This window comes from Aquarana catesbeiana, linkage group LG05 (genome assembly GCF_042186555.1).
Source record: "Aquarana catesbeiana isolate 2022-GZ linkage group LG05, ASM4218655v1, whole genome shotgun sequence".
NCBI lineage: Eukaryota > Metazoa > Chordata > Amphibia > Anura > Ranidae > Aquarana > Aquarana catesbeiana.
This window is the reverse complement of record NC_133328.1, coordinates 552,280,951-552,301,058: the sequence shown is the minus strand read 5'-3', so window position 1 is coordinate 552,301,058 and position 20,108 is coordinate 552,280,951. Positions and strand designations below refer to the sequence as shown.

The following is a 20,108-nucleotide window of genomic DNA, read 5'->3' as shown; positions in this document are numbered from 1 at the left end:
TATGTATAAACTGTCTAGACGCGCACGTCTTAATCTTACAGCAAAATAAATAAATATTTATCACTACTAAAAAGATGTCTTATTAAAGATTTATTCCATTAAACTGCATTAACAATAATAAATGATAGAAAAGAACATTTGTTTATGCTTAAAGTACTTTTATATAATGTTTCAGTTCAAATTCATTGGTTTCCGATTGCTACGAATAAATCCAAAGTTTCATGTATTTTGATGACATCAGAAACGCAATTCTGTTTTAAAAATAAATTAGCTATGTCCCTACCTTACCTCCACATAGCCTGCGCAGAAAGTAGAGCTGTGGGAGGGACCCAGTATCCCCACCCACTACAGGCTGCCTGCAGAAAACAATGGGAGGGGGCGGAGACAAGACCAGTCACACTGCACAAGGAGAGAGAGCAGCAGTGATCGGTCCTTATTACAGGAAGTTGTAGAACCTACATACTTATTAAATATCAAAGCCACAAAAGACATTGCCACTTCAGCCGCAGAAGATTTACCCTCTTAAAGAGGAAGTAAACCCTGGTGGGTTTTACTTCCTCTTTATTTCCCTGCTATCGCATAGTAGCCCATTATGTGTCTCTTACCTGACACCAAAGCCCGCGCTGTCGCCGTTGACTCCACGAGCAGGGAGTGTCCATCTTTGCCCCTCTGCCTTCCGGGGCCACAAACTCCGGCATGCGCACGGGAACCGCCAGTCATGGCATGACCCCTATTAGAAACGGCACGATGTGCCCTTTCTAAAGGGCGCATGCGCCAAAGTTATCGGCGCTCATCTTTTAGTGAATGTCTCCTAAACCGTGGAGGTTTAGGAGATATTTCAAGCACTTACAGGTAAGCCTTAATATAGGCTTACCTGTAGATAAAAGTGGTTGTACAGGGTGTACAACCACTTTATGGGCAGGCCATTTCTTGCGATACAGCACTGCGCTATATTTAACTGATAATTGCGCGGTCGTGCGACGCTGTACCTGAATAAAGGCGATGTCCTTTTTTTCCTCCACAAATAGAGCTTTCTTTTGGTGGTATTTGATCATCTCTGCGTTTTTTATTTTTGCAATATAAAACAAAAAAAGAACGACAATTTAAAAAAACAAAAAAACAAAAAACACCGCAACATTTTTTATTTTCTGCTATAAAACATTAAAAAAAAAATGTCTTTAACAAACTAGGCCAATACTAATTCTGCTACATATTTTTTGGCAAAAAATACCAATAAGCGTATATTGATTGGTTTGCGCAAAAATTATAGCGTCTACAAAATTGGGGATAGAATTATGGCATTCTTAATTATTTATTTTGATATTTTTACTTGTAATGGCGGTGATCAGCGATATTTAGCAAGACTGTGACATTGCGGCGGACAGAGCGGACACCTAGCTCACAATTTTGACACTATTTTGGGAACCAGTGACATTATTACAGTGATCAGTGCTAAAAATATGCAATGACACTGGCAGTGAAGGGGTAACATGATGGGCGATCAAAGGGTTAAGTGTATTCCCTAATTGTAATTCTTACTGTGGGGGGATGGGCTCACTGCATGGACACTGTGATCCCTGTTCCTGATTAGCAGGAACATGGATCAGTATCCATGCCTGACAGCGCGGTGGTCTGCTTGTTTACATCAGCAGACCGCCGTTCTGTCTCTGTGGGGAGTGATCCCCCTGTGGCCAATCAGTGCGCGATCACGGCTTTGGCAGCACGCGCGCGCCACCCAGTGGCTATTGAACAAAATCATGTACAGGTACGCGATTTTGCACAATAGAGCCGCGACAGTATATGTACGGCAGGCGTTCTTTAAGTGGTTAAAGTGGAACTTTAGTCAGAAAACTAAGTCTTGCTAGAACACTTCAGGCTGGCCCCTTTTGTAGGTATAGTTATGTAAAACATTAAAAATAAGCTTCTATATTGTTTAACCACTTAAGGACGAAGCCTTTTTCTGAGATTTGGTGTTTACAAGTTAAAAACTGGGTTTTTTTGCTAGAAAAATTACTTAGAACCCCCAAACATACATTTTTTTCCCCTAACACCCTAGAGAATAAAATGGCGGTCGTTGCAATACTTTGTCTCACTGTATTTGCGCAGCGGTCTTACAAGCGCACTTTTTTTGGAAAAAATACACTTTTTTAATTAAAAAATAAGACAACAGTAAAGTTAGCCCAATTTTTTTTATATTGTGAAAGATCATGTTACACCGAGTAAGCTGATACCCAACATGTCACGCTTCAAAATTGCGCCTGCTCGTGGAATGGCGACAAAAGTTTACCCTCAAAATTCTCCATAGGCAACGTTTAAAAAATTCTACAGGTTGCATGTTTTGAGTTACAGAGGAGGTCTAGGGCTAGAATCATTGCTCTCGCTCTACCAATCGCGGCGATACTTCACGTGTGGTTTGAACACCGGTTCCATATGTGGGCACTGCTCACGTATGCGTTCACTTCTGCACGCAAGCTCTTATTTTAGCTTTTTTTATTTTTGCACTGTTTAAAAAAAAAAAAAATGGCGTCACTTTTATTCCTATCACAACAAATGTAAACATCCCTTGTAATAGAAAAAAAGCATGACAGGACCTCTTAAGTATGAGATCTGGGGTCAAAAAGACCTCCGATCTCATATTTACACAAAAAATTAAAAAAATGTAATTAAAAAAAAAAAAAAATGTTGCTTTAAGACGCATGGGTGAAAGTGACGTTTTGACGTCGCTTCTGCCCTGCAATGGTATGGAGACGGGTGGGGGCCATCTTCCCCTCACTCATCTCCATACCAAGCCAGGAGAAGGACCGGATCGCCTCCGCCACTACCGACGGCTCCGGTAAGTGGCGGAGTGCACCGGAGAGCAGCGGGGGGGGGGGGGTCCTCTCCCGCCGCCGATAAAAGTGATCTTGCGTCGAATCCGCTGAAGAGACCACTATTATCGTAGCATCATTATTAAAGTGGAATGTATGTTCCTTGCTAAAGAACAATATATGTATCAAGTTGTTATGGGTAAAGTTCCACTTTAAGCGCTTGCCGACCGTATAGCTTACATATACGGCGGCTCTCCTGCGCAGGATCTCCTACCTAGTACGTGATCCTGCACTTCTGGGTTTGGGGTGCTCCTGTTGTGATTATACACAGCAGGAGCCGATCGACAGGTAGGGTGGACGCGTTGTCCGCCAGCACCGGCCAATGCTTTGGTACACAAGCAGAAATGCAGTCTCCCTATGTAAACAAGGCAGATTGCTGTTTTAGTCAGTTCAGAAGGCAATGATCCAGTGTTCTTATAAAGCAGGAATACCGATACATGTCTTCTCCTAGTAAAATCACCTCCCCCATTACACTGAAACACAGGCTGGGCACACAGTTAACCCTTTGATCGCTTCTGATGTTAACCCCTTCACAGCCAGTGTCATTAGTACAGTGACAGTGCATATTTTTTAGCACTGATCATTGTATTAGTGTCGCTGGTCCCCAAAAAGCGTCAAAAGTGTCAGTGTTTGATTTGTCCCCCGCAATATCGCAGTCCCGCTATAAGACACTGATTGCCACCATGACTAGTAAAAAAATGTAAATAAATAAATAAAAATATCCCATAGTTTGTAGACACTATAACTTTTGAGCAAACCAATATATACGCTTTTTGGGGGTTTTATTTACCAAAAATATGTAGCAGCATATATAGCGGCTTAAATTTATGAAGACATTTGTTTTTGTTTTTTTTTAATTGGATCTGTTTTATAACAGAAAGTAAAAAAATATTGTTTTTTGTTTTTTTCAAAATTGACGCTCATTTTTTTGTTTATAGCACAAAAAGTAAAAACCGCAGTGGTGATCAACTACCGCCAAAAGAAAGCTCTATTTGTGAGAAGAAAAGGACATAAATTTTGTTTGGGTACAGCAATGCGCGCCCGCGCAATCGTCAGTTGAAGTAACGCAGTGCCGAATCGCAAAAAATGGTCTGGTCATGAAGGAGGGTAAATCTTCCGGAGGTCAAGTGGTTAAGTGAAGTAGATGTGCGCTTGTAAGATCTTACATAGTTACATAGTAGGTGAGGTTGAAAAGAAAAGACACAAGTCCATCAAGTCCAACCTATGTGTGTGATTATATGTCAGTATTACATTGTATATCCCTGTATGTTGCGGTTGTTCAGGTGCTTATCTAATAGTTTTTTTAAACTATCGATGCTCCCCGCTGAGACCAATGCCTGTTTTACATTCATTTAATGTCAGGCAATCGCCATGTCTATTATATCTCCTTTGGATTAACTGGCAAAGAGTCACTTTGTTGTTTATAAACGGTCTAGACGGTGCTATTTGCACTGCCGATTTAATTGCTTGCAACTTTTTACGGCTTGCAACTTCATTTAACGGAAGTCTATGCAAGTTGCAATTAAAATCGGTAAAAAGTAGTGCAGGAACCTTTTTCATAATCACTGCGACATGAGTCTCGACGATATGAATTATTCCATTGCTGGTAATGGGGTGCGACTTGTCATGCGATTTGGAACTGTCAAATCGCATGACATGTCGCACCGGCATAAACGGGGGCTTAGTCTTACAGCAGAATAAATATTTATCACCATCTACTGAATGCGTGTCTTCTACAGTGCTGAGATCCATCTTCTCTCTTACTTGGAAGGAAGAATAGATTAAAAAGGAGTTGTAAAGGCAGAAGGTTTTTTATCTTAATGCATTCTTCTGTAGCAAGCTGCTGGCTGAGGGGACACTCGATATGAGAGAGGGGCCAGGAGAACAGAAGAGGGACCCAAGAAGAGGAGGATCCAGGCTGCTCTGTGCAAATCCAGCTGCACAGAGGAGGTTAGTATAACATTTTTGTTATTTTTATTTTTTTTAAACAAGCCTTTTTCAGTGCCTGCTCAGTTGTTTTCTCTATGTGCCCTGTTTACACAAAAATGTTTCCTTGGGGTGGGTTGCAGTGCGTTGTGAAAAAAATAAAGAAATGCTGCAATTTTTTGCAACGCACTGGAGCTTACCCAAAGTTACCATCCACCTTTGAGCGGCAGCTTCAGATTGTATTAGCATGCAGGCTGGTGTGTACAAGCAGTAGGAGACATATAGGGGAGGTACATGAATCTGGGGATTGCACCAACGTGGAGGTACACTGAGTGTCCATCTACACTGCGTACAGAGACAGGTATTCTGCCTGTCTCTGTATGCCAACTTACAGTTGGTCTTAATTACCGTATTTATCGGCGTTAAAATAGGGGGGAAATTGTATGTGCGTGTTATACGCCGATATAGGCTGCCACCGAGGGGAAGGAAGGGACAAGCGCTGCCGAAATAGAGCCGGATCTCCTGTGTACTCTGCTTGGCTCGCAGTCACGCTCAGTCCCGCCCTCTGGACATCTCCTAACATTGACGTCCCGGCATTGGACTGGTGTTATGTCCATCATAGGATCTGGGCCAAGGGGCGCCGAGCCGAGCCGAGTACACAGGAGATCCAGCACTATTTCGGCAGCGCTCATCCCCTCCTTCCCCTCGGTAGCAGCCTATATTTCGGCAAAGCTGCAGATGGACACCGATCAAGCTGCAGTGAGGAGCAATGCTGCAGGTGGGCACTAATTAGACTGCAGATGGGCACTAATTAGGCTGCACATGGGCACTGATCAGGCTGCAGATGGGCACAGATCAGGCTGCACTGAAGCTGCACATGGGCACTAATCAGGCTGCATTGAAGCTCAATGACCATTATTTTGCTTCAAAGTGGTTTATTTTTTTTTTAAAGTTTTTTTTCCTGAAACTTCTCTCTTAAATTGGGGTGCGTGTTATACGCCAATAAATACGGTACATAAAAAGTTTGATTATCTATGAACTGGAAATAATTATTTTTTAAATTTGGTTCATTGATAGCTCCACTTTGTAAAAGTGGAGCTCTTAAAAACTACCTGAATCTGCTGATGGTAAAGTTACCAAAATGGGCTACAGGGATTTTCGCATCTGGTACAGGCTATTTTAAAGGGCTATAGTGCCAGAAAAGTGTCAGTAGGGATTAAGTGAATTCCCCTAATAAATTCTCTAAAAATCTGGTTGATGGCAGACACCAAAGGGCCCCTGCGCAAGACCAGTGTTTGGACTAGGGTTGCCACCAGTCCGGGATTCACCCAGACAGTCCGGGTTCTGAATCATGTGTCCGGGTTTCAGCCCGCCTGAAATTAGGACACATTCAGACCAGAGTGTGGCTCCCTCTATGCAGGCTTCTAGGAGAGTCAGTTTGTTGCATAGGGATCGGGATGACTGGAAGTGATCAGTATAGTGTCCTGTTCACTCACATACCGGCCGGGGCAGATCCCGTCCCTGTCCCCACCCCCCGCTCTCACTAATTGCAGCTGTATGCATGTCCGGGATTGTGGGGCGCCGCTGGGCCTGGGTAGTGTCACCCTAAGGTGTACCAGGAATTTTACAATCCTATAGTGTATACTACAAAAACAATTTGGCCTGCACCACTAAAGTGTTCGGGTTTGACTTGAAGAAAAGGTGGCAACCCTCGTTTGGACCCCCCATTGAATTGCTGGCTAAGTGAAAAGGCTTGACAGCTACATAGAACTAAGCGAAGAGGTCCCAACACCCATCTGACCCACATCTGGTAAAAAAAAAAATGGACTCCTATACCCCAGAGGGTCCTTGTGCAGCTGCTCCTAAAAATGATGCTGGAGACTGAAATGGACAATCATAAAGATCTGTGGTCGGGACTTCTGCAGTGACCAAGAGGGCATGTGACTGAAATATGGCTTTGCACAAGATCGTAAGATCTGGCTCTGACAACTTCCGGTGGGTATATGCTGAGCGATTCCTATTCATGTCATGGCTTGTATGTGTATACAGCCCCAGATAAAGGATCATTAGTCACCTTTGCTGAAAGGCTCCTGCACATGACTCCAACACAAAGCCTTGTGTAATCAGGTTTTTATCAATGTGAGTTACTGTTTTACAGCCAAGCAAAACCATTATCACTTTCTGTTGAAACTTATATTCTTCAGACACCCATAACCTACTTCATATAACAACATTTTATGTACCAACTGCTAAAGGACTTTAACTAAAAATTTAGAAGAAGACAGAGTCTGCTCTGATTTTCATGCCAGCCTAGTAGGAAGTGAATGCCCTATATTTTGTTAGATTTCGTCTTAGGGACTTATGGTTAAAGGCTCCTCATCTGTTCCAAAATTGCTTACTCTGACCTCACTGCACACTGTGAGCTTCTCAAAGTGTGCATTAGAAGTTGCAACAATTGAAAAAGAACCAACCTAATTTCCTGGCTGTCCAGAATCATCCATCTCTTCCCCTTCAGCTTTACCGTCTCTGGTGCACCCCATTAATTTACATCTATTTTATCTTTTTCAATTATGAAGGTTCTGTATGACATGTGGGCATTGCCTAGGGAGGTCTGCATGCAAATGCAGCCTACATAGGAACGCCAAGTCATCTAGACTGATTTCCACCCATTAACGCATTTTGATATTTGCCTAACCCCTCTCCAGATCCAGGTCACTGGTTGTCAGACTGAGGGCTCTTGAGAGGAGTACTGAGGCAAGGTACTGAGATGTTTTCAGGAATATACGAAAAGCACCCTACCGGTCCTCCCACCAACCACGAATTGCAGCACAAAGACCCAATGGTGACTTCATTGGGTCTAAAATAGGGTATGTAATAAACTAAAAAAAAATTATATTTCCTGTAAAATTGAGCGTACCCCTGCCCCTTGTGCCGCCCTCTTCTTTATTGGTCTATTAAACTAATTACCCAGATAGCAAGGATAACTTGCCATTTGTGGCAGTATTGAATTGTAAGTCTGTTAACTTGCTGCACATTTTCACTGGCAGGTTGTACACTTGCAGAGCACTTGAACCACAAGTTCTGTTTGACACTTTTCCAATTTGTAGCAAATTTGCGTGGCAAGTCTCTAGCAAGAGCAAAGTTGCAGTGGTGAGTCTACAGCAAGAGCTCTGTAAGTCTAAAGAATGAAAATTCAGCCACAGTGCCCCCTGTGGTGGGATGACCATTGCACAACATAACTGAACCAGAACTTGCAGCAGACTTGCAGAAGGTTTGCTAAGAAAGTTGATCTGGAGTCATGCAATGCGGACTTGCTGCAATTGTGCAACAAACTTCTGAAGCCTGGCAAATCTAGCAATAGCTTAGCAAGTCATTTTCAAACTTGAAGCACAATTGCTTGCTATCTGGGTAGCAGCCACAGCCCATAGGGGAACTTGAGTGGTGGAAGATAGTGCCAAGCCGCTTATAACTCCAACAGCCTTTATTTCTGAAATAATCACAGAACTCAGTACATCTCCTAAAAGCCCCCAGACCTGATGAAAACAGTGGACTGGCTCTTGGTAAGAATTGTGCAAATATGAAAATGCCTTGAAGGGTAGATGTCAGTCTGAAGGAGTGGGCGTTCCTGGGCAGGTTTTACTTGCATGCAGACTTCCCTAGATAATGCCAACCTGTATTAATGAGCCTCCATAACTGAAATCGAATAAATAAAAGGGGTGGGCCAGGGACAGTCAGTGTGGGAAGGAAAGAATTAAACTATGGTGGATGTCCTCCATCCAGAAAATGAGGTGGGCTACTGTATATTTGACTTGCTGTGGCTCTAATGCACACTGTGAGAACTCACAGTATGTAGTGAAGTCAGGGTAAACAAATGCAGTCCATGAGAAGAGTTTGCACAGCTGTGCAAGACTGAAGGTAAGGCATTTGTTCAGCTTTAAAGCCCAACATACCCTGACTGCAGTGTAAACCTGTGCATATCACTTTTAAGATTACTTATCTCTGAAGTGTTTACAGGAGTTAGTAATTCATGACAAACACTGACCTAAATCCTGATGCTGCATGTTATGTTTTGGTATCATTTGGTTGCATTCATGTAAGGGTCACACCGGGATTGAACAGGAATGCGCGCCGCGATTTTGCAGGCAATTCATTTTAATGGGCTGAAAATCGCACCAGAACGTAGAAAAAGTAGTGCATGCACTACTTTTAAAAAACTGTTACACCAAATTGCATGGTACTGTGGTACCATGCAATTTGGTGTCCACAAATGCACGGTTTGCGATCTGCATTGGGGGTGGTGTCAACATTAAATTGGCACCCGCATGCAGATTGCAAGGGCAATGCATTCGACTGCAGTGTAGGAGACGCATATGAAACGTGACTTTCCTGGTGTGAAGGGCCCCTAATGTGGCATTCTGGTGTAAACAGTAGCAGCTGCATCTCCATGTATCCTAGATCAGACAAATCACTTGTTACAAACATTTGGTGGAAATAAGTATTTTTTGCTGCCATAGACACACCATTCTACATACTTACATGTTTTGGTGTACTGTTTTCATGGCCTTGGCAGCATAGCCCATGTTTTTTAGCACCTCCGTGTTTGTGTGGGAGTTTTCTAGTGCTTCTCTCTGGAACTCAATGGTGGAGAGCGTGCCATCAATCTGCAATAACTGCTTCTCTAGTCTCTTTTTTCTCTTTAAAGCCTGTAATGCAGCTAAACAAGAAAAAGACCCATTATGAACATTCATTCAGACTCATTCATTAAATGTGTCCAATCAACTACTAGAACAGATATAATCCCTAAACCCAAGACTTGAAATGTAATACACTGAGCCATAACTTTATGACCACTGACAGGCTAAATTAATAACATCGATCATCATGTTACAATGGCTTCTGAAAGTCGGTGGGATTTATTGGGCAGCAAGTAAACATGTTGTCCCTGAAGTTGATGTGTTGAAACTATCAGCAAAAGCATGCAGGCATAGGACACACCCCCTAACACGCCCCTTAAAGGAGAATTGTACAAGAAAAAAAACAGGATTGGTTAAACCCACAAGTGCTTTTTTACCACTACTATTCCTTTATATTGGCTTTTGGAATTTACAAATGCAGCAATTTAGAAATCAGATGAAAGGTTTACTGCTGGAAAAAGCTTTTTGATAGATAAAAAGTGCATTTAAACACGTTTAAAAACATCTATATAGATCAGACCAAAATGAGGGACAAATGAGGGGGAATGAGGGACAGAGGGACATTGCTCCAAATCAGGGACAGTCCCTCGAAATCTGGGACAGTTAGGAGCTATGCATTTTTTTCTGTATGGGGCTGTATAGCCACAGGATTGGTCAGAGTGCCCATGCTGACCCATGTCTACAGCCCAAAGTGCCTACAATGGCCACGTGAGCATTAGAACTGGACCATGAAACAATAGAAGAAGGTGGCCTGGTCTGATGACCAAGTACACCCTTTTAGGGAAACAGTATTCCCTGATGGCAGTGGCCTCTTTCAGCAAGATATTGCACTCTGCTATACTGTGAAATGGTTCAAGAATGGTTTAAGGAACACAACAATGAATTTGAGGTGTTGACTCCAAACTTTCCAGATTTCAATCCAAATCAAGCATCTGTGAGATGTGCTGGAAATATAAGTCCATGGAGGTCCCACCTTGTAACTTACAGGACTAAAAGGATCTGCTACTGACAGCTTGGTGTCAGATACTACTGCATACCTTCAGAGGTCTAGTGGCATCCATGCCTCAACAGGTCAGGGCTGTTTGGCAGCAAAAAGGGGGCCTATTCAATAGAAGGTGGGTGGTCATAAAGCTTTGAGTGATCGGTGTATATTGCAGACTACCCATCCTAGATGTGGGGTACAGAAAAAAAACCTGTTGATCCTGTTAGAAATGAAGTGTCCTTCCTGTGCACAGAACTAAAATCTCAAACAGTGTTTTAGGATGAGGAAAATAAGAAATGTTTGTAGTAAATCAGAAGAACAGCCTTGGTTAAAACGCTGCTCCTCCACAGATACAGAATAGTGTGTGAGCTTTGCTTACCTAGCACAGGACATACTGTATGTTACTGGCAAGATCACTGGGAGAGAATAAAGAAAAAAATAAATCCTAATAAAGAAAGAAAATGAACGCAGCCACCACATCTAGGGACCTGTAATCTGCAATATATTACATTCCTATTCTTGGGTTTAGATAAACGTTAAACCAGACCCAAGTGTAGATACACTATATTACCAAAAATATTGGGACACCCGCCTTTACACGCGCATGAACTTTAATGGCATCCCAGTCTTGGGGTTATTTACTAAAACTAGTGCACTCAGTCTGGTGCAGCTGTGCATGGCAGCCAATCAGCTTCTACAATTAAGCTTTGACAAACATGGAAACTGATGATTTCTATGCAGAGCTGCACAAGATTTTGCACGCTTCAGTTTTAGTAAATCTCCCCCCTTAGTCTGTAGGGTTCAATATTGAGTTGGTCCACCCTTTGCAGCTATAACAGCTTCAAATCTTCTGGGAAGGCTGTCCACAAGGTTTAGGAGTGTGTCTATGGGAATGTTTGACCATTCTTCCAGAAGTGCATTTTTTGTGACAAAAAAAAAATTTACACAAACCAGTGAAACAAAGTCTGAAAAACAAGAGTCCTGAAATGAAATAAAATTATGAGTGCAAAAAACCTCTAATAGGTAAGTTCAAAATTATGGTTATGTTAAGAACAACCTTGATAACAAAAAATTGTGTGTATAAAAATTAGTCCATCTGCGAATCAAATGCTAGATTCAATGAAAATGTCAATCCAAAACAATACGAGCAAAGATTCAGTGCAAACATATCCAAAAATACTTCATCGCCATGCTAAGGAATAAGTAGATGGAAGCTTACCAGATCCAAAGATCCTAAAGGATCTACAGTGGATATAAAAAGTCTACACACCCCTGTTAAAATGTCAGGTTTCTGGGATGTAAAAAAATTAGACAAAAGCTAAATCACTTCAGAACTTTTTCCACCTTTAATGTAACCTATAAACTGTACAACTCAATTGAAAAACAAACTGAATTCTTTTAGGGAGGGGAAGTAAAAATAAAATAATATGGTTGCCTTATTATCCACCTTACCAATCACTCTGTGTCCGCTCACCCAACAAATTAAATTCAAAATACTAACAACAACCTACAAAGCCATCTACAGCTCTGCCCCCAGCTACATCACTAGCCTAGTCTCTAAATACCAACCTACTCGTTCTCTTCGTTCCTTTCAAGACCTCCTGCTCTCTAGCTCCCTCGTCACCTCCTCCCATGCTCGCCTCCAGGACTTCTCCAAAGCCTCTCCAATCCTATGAAACGCCTTACCCAAATCTGTCCCATTATCTCCTACTCGATTAGACGATCCCTGAAAACCCTTCTCTTCAGAGATGCCTACCCTACCCACACCTAACAACTGTATTTTCAATTTCTCCATCACCTCATCCCCCAGAGTTATCACCTTTTGTTTCACTTGACCCTCCCTTCTAGATTTTAATCTCTAACGAGCAGGGCCCTCTGATTCCTCCTGTATTGATTTGTATTGTAAGTGTAATGTCTGCCCTCATGTTGTAAAGTGCTGCGCAAACTGTTGGCGCTATATAAATCCTGTATAATAATAATAATAATAATAATGTGTGCACACCCTCTTATAACTCAAGTTGTAGCTGTGTTCAGAATAAAGCAATCACATTCAAACTGATGTTAACCACTTGAGCCCCGGACCATTATGCTGCCTAAGGACCAGAGGTCTTTTTCCAATTTGGCACTGCGTCGCTTTAACTGCTAATTGCGCGGTCATGCAATGCTGTACCCAAACGAAATTTGCGTCCTTTTCTTCCCACAAATAGAGCTTTCTTTTGATGGTATTTGATCACCTCTGCGGTTTTTATTTTTTGCGCTATAAACGGAAAAAGACCGAAAATTTTGAAAAAAAAATGATATTTTCTACTTTTTGTTATAAAAAAAATCCAATAAACTAAATTTTAGTCATACATTTAGGCCAAAATGTATTCGGCCACATGTCTTTGGTAAAAAAAATGTCAATAAGCGTATATTTATTGGTTTGCGCAAAAGTTATAGCGTCTACAAACTAGGGTACATTTTCTGGAATTTACACAGCTTTTAGTTTATGACTGCCTATGTCATTTCTTGAGGTGCTAAAATGGCAGGGCAGTACAAACCCCCCCCAAATGACCCCATTTTGGAAAGTAGACACCCCAAGGAAATTGCTGAGAGGCATGTTGAACCCATTGAATATTTATTTTTTTTGTCCCAAGTGATTGAAAAATGACAAAAAAAAAAAAAAAATAATATTTACAAAAAGTCGTCACTAAATGATATATTGCTCACACAGGCCATGGGCCTATGTGGAATTGCACCCCAAAATACATTTAGCTGCTTCTCCTGAGTACGGGGATACCACATGTGTGGGACTTTTTGGGAGCCTAGCCGCGTACGGGGCCCCGAAAACCAATCACCGCCTTCAGGATTTCTAAGGGTGTAAATTTTTGCTTTCACTCTTCACTGCCTATCACAGTTTCGGAGGCCATGGAATGCCCAGGTGGCACAAAACCCCCCAAAATGACCCCATTTTGGAAAGTAGACACCCCAAGCTATTTGCTGAGAGGCATATTGAGTCCATGGAATATTTTATATTTTGACACAAGTTGCGGGAAAGTGACACTCTTTTTTTTTTTTTTTTTTTTTTTTTCATAAAGTTGTCACTAAATGATATATTGCTCACACAGGCCATGGGCATATGTGGAATTGCACCCCAAAATACATTTAGCTGCTTCTCCTGAGTATGGGGATACCACATGTGTGGGACTTTTTGGGAGCCTAGCCGCGTACTGGACCCCGAAAACCAATCACTGCCTTCAGGATTTCTAAGGGTGAAAATTTTTGATTTCACTCTTTACTGCCTATCACAGTTTCGGAGGCCATGGAATGCCCAGGTGGCACAAAACCCCCCCAAATGACCCCATTTTGGAAAGTAGACACCCCAAGCTATTTGCTGAAAGGCATGGTGAGTATTTTGCAGCTCTCATTTGTTTTTGAAAATGAAGAAAGACAAGAAAAAACATTTTTTTTTTTTTCTTTTTTCAATTTTCAAAACTTTGTGACAAAAAGTGAGGTCTGCAAAATACTCACTATACCTCTCAGCAAATAGCTTGGGGTGTCTACTTTCCAAAATGGGGTCATTTGGGGGGGTTTTGTGCCACCTGGGCATTCCATGGCCTCCGAAACTGTGATAGGCAGTGAAGAGTGAAATCAAAAATTCACGCCCTTAGAAAGCCTGAAGGCGGTGCTTGGTTTTCGGGGTCCCGTACGCGGCTAGGCTCCCAAAAAGTCTCACACATGTGGTATCCCCGTACTCAGGAGAAGCAGCAGAATGTATTTTGGGGTGTAATTTCACATATTTCCATGGCATGTTTGAGCAATATATCATTTAGTGACAACTTTGTGCAAAAAAAAAAAAAAAAATTTGTCTCTTTCCCGCAACTTGTGTCGCAATATAAAATATTCCATGGACTCGACATGCCTCTCAGCAAATAGCTTGGGGTGTCTACTTTCCAAAATGGGGTCATTTGGGGGGGTTTTGAACTGTCCTGGCATTTTATGCACAACATTTAGAAGCTTATGTCACACATCACCCACTCTTCTAACCACTTGAAGACAAAGCCCTTTCTGACACTTATTGTTTACATGAAAAAGTTTTTTTTTTTTTGCAAAAAAATTACTTTGAACCCCCAAACATTATATATTTTTTTAAAGCAAATGCCCTACAGATTAAAATGGTGGGTGTTTCATTTTTTTTTTTTCACACAGTAATTGCGCAGCGATTTTTCAAACGCATTTTTTGGGGAAAAAACACACTTTTTTTAATTTTAATGCACTAAAACACGCTATATTGCCCAAATGTTTGATGAAATAAAAAAGATGATCTTAGGCCGAGTACATGGATACCAAACATGACATGCTTTAAAATTGCGCACAAACGTGCAGTGGCAACAAAATAAATACATGTTTAAAAGCCTTCAAAAGCCTTTACAGGTTACCACTTTAGATTTACAGAGGAGGTCTACTGGAAAAATTACTGCACTCGATCTGGCCTTCGCGGTGATACCTCACATGCATGGTGCAATTGCTGTTTATGTTTGACGACAGACCGCCGCTTGCGTTCGCCTTAGCGCGAGAGCAGGGGGCGACAGGGGTGTTTTTTTTTTTTTTTTTTTTTTCTTTATTATTTTTTTGCTTTTTTAATCTTACTTTTAAACTGTTCCTTTCATATTTTTTTTTTTAATCATTTTTATTGTTATCTCGGGGAATGTAAATATCCCCTATGATAGCAATAGGTAGTGACAGGTACTCTTTTTTGAAAAAATTGTGGTCTATTAGACCCTAGATCTCTCCTCTGCCCTCAAAGCATCTGACCACACCAAGATCGGTGTGATAAAATGCTTCCCCAATTTCCCAATGGCGCTATTTACATCCGGCGAAATCTAAGTCATGAAATACTCGTAGCTTCCGGTTTCTTAGGCCATAGAGATGTTTGGAGCCACTCTGGTCTCTGATCAGCTCTATGGTCAGCTGGCTGAATCACCGGCTGCATTCTCAGGTTCCCTGTTGAGACAGGAGAGCCAGAGAAAAACACGGAAGACGGTGGGGGGGGGGGGCATTCCCTCCCACGGCTTGTAAAAGCAGTCTAGAGGCTAATTAGCCGCTAGGATTGCTTTTACATGAAAGCCGACCGCTGGCTGAAAAGAATGATACCAAGATGATACCTAAACCTGCAGGCATCATTCTGGTATAACCACTCAAAGTCGTGAATGGCGTACCTGAAGACAAAAAAATGGTTAACAATGGTTAACAATAAAGCACAGTAAAGTGTAAATAATTACACACCTGAAAAACAAACATGATAAAACATAATAACAATAACAATAAAACATTGCAGAATAGAATACAGTAAAAAAGAGCAGAACAATAGAGAGAGAGAGAACAATAAAACAACAACTATTTTTTTTTATTTCATATTTTTTTTTTTTTTTACACTTTTTTTGTAACTAACTTTTATAACGGTAACCGGTTCCAGGTTCGGGTCTCTCAAAATGCGATGGCATCTTGGGAGACCCTGTGAAAGTGTGCCTAGTCTGTGCAATGCTGTACCCTACGCTAATACTCAACTAGTGAATGGTAGCGTTCAAAACATTCACCAATGCAAAGACCAGGATTGTCAGGACAGGAGGGACAATAATAGAGGGTGTCACGCCTATATCCGCGCTTGCTGCAGACACGACATCTTTTTTGGGGGGGTTCGTTGGGTAGGGGTACTCGGGAGGACATAAAAATGCCTCTCATGCAGCCGACTGCATTTGGTTGGGGATGTGATTGGGGGAAGTACGGGCGCTGCAGAAGCGGTGGGTTCCCAATTAGGATTGGCAAATGCAGCAGGAAGGGCACTATGGGCACGATGGGCCTGTGTTTGTCTTTTTGGTGGCAGCGGGACACTACTTGTGCTTGCCACCTCACCAGCTTCAACTGCACTTATGGGACTCGCCACGTCACCAAGTGTTACTGCAGTGCTGGTTTGACTACGACCGGGGTGTACTAGGCCGCTGGCGCTTGCCAGTTCACCAAAACGCTACCAAAAAACGTTAGCGATCGCAGGGATCAGGCCTGACTCTGCGAACGCTGCAGTTATGCGTTTAGTGTTTTGTAAGTGTCAGTGATCGATCGATACTGCACTTGGGTGGGCTGGGCTGGGCCGGGCGGAGGGGCAAAACGCAGGTGCTAGCAGGTATCTGGGCTGATTCCGCTAACACTGCGTTTTTGGGAACCCTAAACTGCTGGGGACGCTAGTATAGATCTGATCGGATCAGATATTGATCCGTTCAGATACTATACCACTAAGGGAGGCGTATGCTGCGTGCGTGGGTGTTAGCGGTACTGGCGCTAACCTGACGCCTGGGGCTGGTGCTTGCCAGTTCACCAAAATGCTACCAAAAAAACTGTTAGCGATCGCAGGGATCAGGCCTGACTCTGCGAACGCTGCAGTTATGCGTTTAGTGTTTTGTAAGTGACAGTGATCGATCGATACTGCACTTGGGTGGGCTGGGCGGAGGCACAAAACGCAGGTGCTAGCAGGTATCTGGGCTGATCCCGCTAACACTGCGTTTTTGGGAACCCTAAACTGCTGGGGACGCTAGTATAGATCTGATCGGATCAGATATTGATCCGATCAGATACTATACCACTAAGGGAGGCGTATGCTGCGTGCGTGGGTGTTAGCGGTACTGGCGCTAATCTGACGCTGCCTGGGGCGACGCATATCACCGCCGGGCGATCAGGGGGCTAAACCTTTATTTGGTAATAAACGGCGGGTGCCCTGACACTATAAAAAATAAACGAACTAACCAGCGTCACCCGTAACGGTTATACGGTGATCAGTGGTGAAAGGGTTAACTAGGGGGCAATCAAGGGGTTAAAACATTTATTCGGTAGTATAGGGGGGTCCCTGACGCTATAAAACGCTGACGGCGAACCTAAATATTTACCTCACTAACTAGCGTCACCAGCGACACTAATACAGCGATCAGAAAAATGATCGCTTAGTGACACTGGTGACAGGGGGTGATCAAGGGGTTAAAACTTTATTAGGGGGGGTTAGGGGGGTACCCTAGACCTAAAGGGGGGTAATACTCACTGTCCCAACACTGTAACTGTCACAAACTGACACTATGCAGTAATCAGAAAAAAAAAAAACAAAAACTGCTGGTGTCAGTTTGTGACAGGGGGGGGGGGGTGATTGGGGGGGGAATCGGGGTGTTTTGTGTGCCTGGCATGTTCTACTGTGTGTGTGTGTGTTGGTGCACTCACATAGATGTCTTCTCTCCTCGGGCCGGAACGGAAAATACCGAGCCGAGGGGAGATGACATCACTTCCTTTGCTGCTGTTTAGCATACAGCAGCAAAGGAGTGTTTTCATTGGCCGGCGGCGATCGCGAGGGGGGGGCCACGAACGGATGGTCTCCCCCTCATCACCGATCGCCGCTGGACAAAAGACGACCGCCTCGGGCACCGGGGGGGGGTCCGATCGGACCCCCCACCCGCGGAAGGCAAATCACGTACCCTGTACGTGATTTTGCCTGTCCGTGCCACTTTGCCGACGTACATCGGCGTGAGGCGGTCGTCAAGTGGTTAAATAGGAGTCAGTACACACCTGCCGTCATTTAGAGTGCCTCTGATTAACCTCAAATAAAGTTCAGCTGTTCTATTAGGTCTTTTCTGACTTTTTCTAACTCATTGTTAAAAGGTATCAGTCAGGAGAAGGGTACAAAAGTATTTCCAAGGCATTAGATATACGCAATGCGCAAAAACCTCCCCCATGCAACACCCCATGTCCACAGATACAATCATTACTTCCCTCATTCAACCCTGCTACTACTACTGAGGTTGCTAAACTTTTATCTAGCACTCATCTAACCACTTGCCCCCTGGATCCTGTTCCCTCGCAAATGCTACGCTCACCCTCTGACTCGATTCTACGCTCTCTAACTCACATTTTCAACCTCTCCCTCTCTTGTGGCATCTTCCCAAACTCTCTAAAACATGCGCTAGTCACCCCCATACTAAAAAGCCCTCACTGGATCCCACCAATCTCAACAACTTACGTCCCATCTCCTTACTCTCCTTCTCCTCCAAACTTCTTGAAAGACTGGTCTACAACCGACTAAGCGACCATCTGACCATGAATAAACTTCTTGATCCCCTTCAGTCCGGTTTTCGCCCTCAACACTCCACGGAAACTGCTCTCCTTAAACTCTCAAATGACCTACTAATGGCTAAAGCCAATGGACACTATTCTGTACTACTTCTCCTGGATCTCTCTGCTGCCTTTGACACAGTGGACCACCCCCTCCTCCTCAAAAAACTCCACTCCTTTGGTCTCCGTGACTGTACTCTTCGCTGGTTCTCATCCTACCTATCCCACCGCTCCTTCAGTGTCACTTACAACTCTACTTCCTCCTCTCCTCTTCCTTTTTCCGTTGGGGTCCCCCAAGGTTCTGTTCTCGGACCTCTCCTTTTCTCAATCTACACCACCTCCTTGGGTCAGTTGATTGCCTCCCACGGCTTTAAATATCATCTCTACGCTGATGACACCCAAATCTATCTCTCCACCCCCCAGCTCTCTCCATCTGTCTCCTCACGCATTACCAACTTACTAGCAGACATATCAGCCTGGATGTCACATCACTTTCTCAAACTCAACCTATCCAAAACCGAGCTCATGATATTTCCTCCCTCAGGTGCCACTTCCCCTGATCTCCCTGTCAAGATCAACGGCTCAACTATCAACCCATCTCCCCACGCCAAGGTCCTAGGTGTAATCCTGGACTCTGAACTAACCTTTCGACCCCACATTCTATCACTATCCAAAGCTTGCCGCCTCTGTCTTCGCAACATCTCCAAGATACGCCCCTTCCTAACCAATGACACCACAAAGCTTCTAATCCACTCCTTGGTCATCTCCCGCCTTGACTACTGCAACTCCCTCCTCATTGGTTTACCTCTAAATAGGCTATCCCCACTTCAGTCCATCATGAACGCTGCGGCCAGGCTCATCCACCACACAAACCGCTCAGCGTCTGCTACACCCCTCTGCCAATCCCTCCATTGGCTGCCACTCAGTCACCGAATTAAATTCAAGATACTAACTATAACCTACAAAGCCATCCACAACCTGGCCCCTAGCTACATCTCTAACCTAGTCACAAAATACCAACCTAATCGTTCTCTTCGCTCCTCCCAAGACCTCCTGCTCTCAAACTCCCTTGTCACCTCATCCCATGCTCGCCTTCAGGACTTCTCCAGAGCCTCCCCCATCCTCTGGAATGCTCTACCCCAATCCGTCCGATTTTCTCCTACTTTATCCACTTTCAGACGATCCCTGAAAACTCATCTCTTCAGAGAAGCCTATCTGGCCCCCACCTAACAACTGTACATTTATCTTCTCAATCAGCACATCACCCACAGTTATTACCTCTTGTATGTCTTGACCTTCCCTCTTAGATTGTAAGCTCTAAAGGAGCAGGGCCCTCTGATTCCTACTGTATCAAATTGTATTGTATTTGTACTGTCTACCCTCAAGTTGTTAAGCGCTACGTAAACTGTTGGCGCTATATAAATACTGTATAATAATAATAATATACCATGGAACACAGTGAAGACAGTCATCATCAAGTGGAGAAAATATGGCACAACAGTGACATTACCAAGA

The 20,108-nt window shown here is 43.3% G+C and overlaps 1 protein-coding gene across 1 annotated transcript in view; it reads right to left on the bottom strand.

The window, feature by feature from the left end:
- Positions 1-20,108, bottom strand: part of CHMP4C (charged multivesicular body protein 4C) — a 55,450-nt gene that overhangs the window by 8,395 nt on the left and 26,947 nt on the right. Inside the window, exon 2 of the mRNA XM_073631876.1 lies at positions 9,330-9,507. Coding sequence (XP_073487977.1) covers positions 9,330-9,507 — 178 coding nt within the window. The remainder of the gene's footprint in view (positions 1-9,329; positions 9,508-20,108) is intronic.